This window comes from Sinocyclocheilus rhinocerous, unplaced genomic scaffold (genome assembly GCF_001515625.1).
Source record: "Sinocyclocheilus rhinocerous isolate Xijiao unplaced genomic scaffold, SAMN03320098_v1.1 scaffold2098, whole genome shotgun sequence".
Lineage (NCBI taxonomy): Eukaryota > Metazoa > Chordata > Actinopteri > Cypriniformes > Cyprinidae > Sinocyclocheilus > Sinocyclocheilus rhinocerous.
Window position 1 is genome coordinate 220,611 of NW_015645072.1, and position 4,005 is coordinate 224,615.

The 4,005-nt window shown below is 39.5% G+C and overlaps 2 protein-coding genes across 2 annotated transcripts in view; one reads left to right on the plus strand and one right to left on the minus strand.

Annotated features, from left to right (window-relative positions):
- Window positions 1-3,999, minus strand: part of LOC107705464 (arginine and glutamate-rich protein 1-B) — a 6,504-nt gene extending 2,505 nt beyond the window's left edge. The window contains exons 1-3 of the mRNA XM_016508771.1: window positions 3,703-3,999; window positions 2,221-2,446; window positions 769-852 (exon numbers count right to left, since the gene is read on the minus strand). Coding sequence (XP_016364257.1) covers window positions 769-852; window positions 2,221-2,446; window positions 3,703-3,926 — 534 coding nt within the window. The 5' untranslated portion in view covers window positions 3,927-3,999. The remainder of the gene's footprint in view (window positions 1-768; window positions 853-2,220; window positions 2,447-3,702) is intronic.
- The window catches only part of LOC107705463 (homeobox protein engrailed-1-like), a 17,492-nt gene that overhangs the window by 1,835 nt on the left and 11,652 nt on the right, over window positions 1-4,005 (plus strand). The gene's annotated exons all lie outside the window — the stretch shown is intronic.

Sequence of the window (4,005 nt, forward strand, 5' to 3'; positions counted from 1 at the left end):
ATTAGCGTCCACACCAGCGGACGATATCGTCTGTTTATTCCAAGCGCACGCTCGTCTGCCGCTTTAAATTCTCAAGCACATTATGGCAGGATTGATTCTGATTGGCTGTCAATGTTTTTATCGTTCATCAGCTGGAAAAAGTAATTCTGAAAGTGATTCCAACGATATCGTTTATCTGTGCCTTCATCGTTATAGCTGTGGTGTGGACTCGCACAACTTTTGCTACGGTTACGCCCTTTCGTTTACATTACCCCAGCGTTTTCGACCCTTGAAAACGGAGACTTTCGAAAACGCTGCAGACCCCGTTTTAGTTTGAAAACTCTGGGTTTGCGTTTCAGTGTAAACTGACCAAAATGGAGACTTTTAAAAACGATGGCCTGGCTGCCCACATTCGGCTCTGCGTATCCTTGACGACCGTGTAAACAATGACATCATGCACATTGTTGTACCTGCATGAATTTATTATTTTTTGTGGAAATTGTGATTTTTTTATTCCAAGATGAATAAAATGTTCAAAAGAACATGTTTATTTAAGACAGAAATCGTTTGTAACAATAAACAAAACTATTAATAATGTAAAAATGTTAATGACAACTGCAACTCAAGTGTAAGTTAGGAATACTTTAATAATGCATGAATTTCAGAAATCAGTTAGCTTTTCCTCTGTTGCACCATTAGTACTACCGCACCTAATTAACTCAAATGTTTTCTATAGAATAAAACATAACATTATGATTAGAGTTCAATCTCGCTTTAAACAACACATACCAGTTTAGCTTGAGCGTCGGCTATCTTGCGATTGTTCTCCACCAGAATCTTCTCCAGTTCTTCACGCTTTGATTTCTCTTCCTCCTGCGAAGGCAAACAGTTTCAGTGGAATTGTAGTGACAAACAACATAATTATTCCCAAAAATATCTTGCACAACTTGAACAACAAACAAATGAGTAGATAATGAAGATACGTTCAGCTCACCAGACATGGATCAACCTACAGTAAACTTGTCCTTCACTCATCAAGAAATATTTCCTATAGGAGTCATGGTCAAGTTGGGAATATGTTCTTTTTTTAACTTAACAATATACCACCAATCAGCAAGTGAGGTTCTTTCAAACCACTGACCTGTGTTCTCGGTACGTCTCTACTTACATCTCACTCTCAGAAAATAGCCACACAGTGAAGTGCCGTCTGAGGAGCAGTCAGCTCAAATGGTGTATAGGAGGAACAGAAGCGTGAACAACTATCATCACTTCTAACCGTAAGCAACTGAGAGGGATAGTGAAGTTCAGGCGAATAGCAACAAAGGCTCATGGAACTCGCAGGAGTTTTGCATGAGCTGTTTTGTTAAAACTGTCAAGGGTGAAACAGGAAATTTAAGGATAATAGAATGGTAGCACTACATCATACACAAAGCTACAATGATGCGTGTAAGATTAGAGTTAAAATTCGGGGGAAAAAAATCTATTTCACCTTTAATTTTGAGGAAAAAATAGGCTGAAGCCTGTTTAACGCCACACAATTATGCAGTATGTAGTAAAGCAACAGCAGGCTACCATCCAAACAAACAAACAAAAAAAACTACAGCTCTAAACTGAAAATAACATGATTTCTGGGTCACTGTATTGAATATTTTCTTTACTTCTGTTAATGTGGCCTGCAAAATGTGCATGTGGTGTGAAACAGGCCCATTTCCAACAAAACAGGAAAACCTTCCCATTGAATCAGCATTAATAAGAGATATTCTGTGTTGTCTGTTCACGTGGAAGTTACCTCCCGAGCTTTCTGAGCAGCCAGTTCTGCTTGTCTCTGTCTCTCCAGCTCCTCTAGCAACTGCTTCTCCATGATGCGTTTGGCCTCCTCCACCCGCCGCAACACTTCTCTTTCAATCTCATCCTTTCGCTTTTCCAGTTCCTCCTCCACACGTTTGGCCACAAGTTCCTCTACGCGTCTATGCAGTATGTAGTAAAGCAACAGCAGGCAACCATCTCACCAGTAGCTTTTGCAAAAAACAAACAAACAAACAAAAAAAACTACAGCTCTAAACTGAAAATAACATGATTTCTGGGTCACTGTATTGAATATTTTCTTTACTTCTGTTAATGTGGCCTGCAAAATGTGCATGTGGTGTGAAACAGGCCCATTTCCAACAAAACAGGAAAACCTTCCCATTGAATCAGCATTAATAAGAGATATTCTGTGTTGTCTGTTCACGTGGAAGTTACCTCCCGAGCTTTCTGAGCAGCCAGTTCTGCTTGTCTCTGTCTCTCCAGCTCCTCTAGCAACTGCTTCTCCATGATGCGTTTGGCCTCCTCCACCCGCCGCAACACTTCTCTTTCAATCTCATCCTTTCGCTTTTCCAGTTCCTCCTCCACACGTTTGGCCACAAGTTCCTCTACGCGTCGTGCCGTCTCCTCCTCAATCAGACGCTCCTCTATCTCCTGCTGTCGACTAAAGAAGAAAAGAAAGTCAGTTGTTTCGTTTAGCATTGTGAAATAAAAATGTACTTAATGCCAATTATGCAATGACGCAAGTGAACAACTTGAAATGCAATGCACATTTTATCTATTGTGCATGGAAAATCAAGCAACTACAAAGTGTCAGCTTACCAGTGGCGGTCAACTTATAAGACCAAAAAATGATAAAAATGTTGAATAGTAACTTAACAATAGAGAATCATTTTCATTAAGGTATTATAATTTTGTATTTTATCTATCTTTTAAATACTATGGTGACTGCTTATTGGTTTTATGACAGCGATAATGAAGGTTACTTTCTTAGATGACACAAAATAAACATTCAAATTCAGACATTTTGTTTTTCACCAAAATTACTATCAGATTAGGGCTGCACGATAAATCGCATGCGATATTTAACGCGCATCCTGTCAGAAAAGCCGGTTCTGTAATCAGCGGTAAATCTCCATCACGTGCGGGCTTTCACATTGAGCAGCATTAACTACACAGAGCCGTTGTTCACTGACGTTAAGGTATTATAATTTTGTATTTTATCTATCTCTTAAATACTATGGTGACTGCTTATTGGTTTTATGACAGCGATAATGAAGGTTACTTTCTTAGATGACACAAAATAAACATTCAAATTCAGACATTTTATTTTTTCACCAAAGTTACTATCAGATTAGGGCTGCACGATAAATCGCATGCGATAGTTAACGCGCATCCTGTCAGAAAAGCCGGTTCTGTAATCAGCGGTAAATCTCATGCGATTTATCGTGCAGCCCTATATCAGATGCATTTAATTAATGACGCATAATTACATATTAAAGCAAATAAATAAATAAATAATCAGATTTTGTGAATCTAGTCACTGCACTACCCAAAAAAACAAAACAAACAAAAAACACATTTACGCATTATCATGGTATTTTGGACATGGTTAAATGGTAATATAATTTTCTTTACATTCACTACAGTTATACCATGGTATTCTGTGCATAAATGATTAAGATAATTAACCCTTACGGCAGTACCATGGTACAATGATAGCATCTTTTGGTAGTTTGACGTGTACTGGAAATAAGGCAGTGTAAATAAACACTATTGAAATGCATGTATTTATACTTCCCATAATACGATGGTAGTACCATGGTACTTCCAGTACTTTTTATAAGGGTCCTCATGTGGCTCACACTGTTCAGGTGATGTTTACTGTACATCTGTGACAGGGTTCGTGGAGGTACTCACATTCTCCTCTGTCTTTCCATTTCGGCTTTCTTCTCTTCTTCCTCTTTCTTCTGCTTTTCATCTACAGCACTCCTCTTACTTAACGCCCTGCCGAAAATATCGATTTTCTCAGGCGGCGAGACGGCTCTTTCCTTTTCCCGGCGAGACGTGGCCGTGTTTGATCTGGACCGAGAGCGCGACTCTCTCCTGCGACTCCTTTTGGCCTCTCGGGACTTCGAGCGCATCTTCTTGTCTTTGTCCCGGGGCCTTGATTGAGAGCGGCTTCGCTTTTTACTGTGCTTGCTGTTTTTTGAGTGCTTGGGG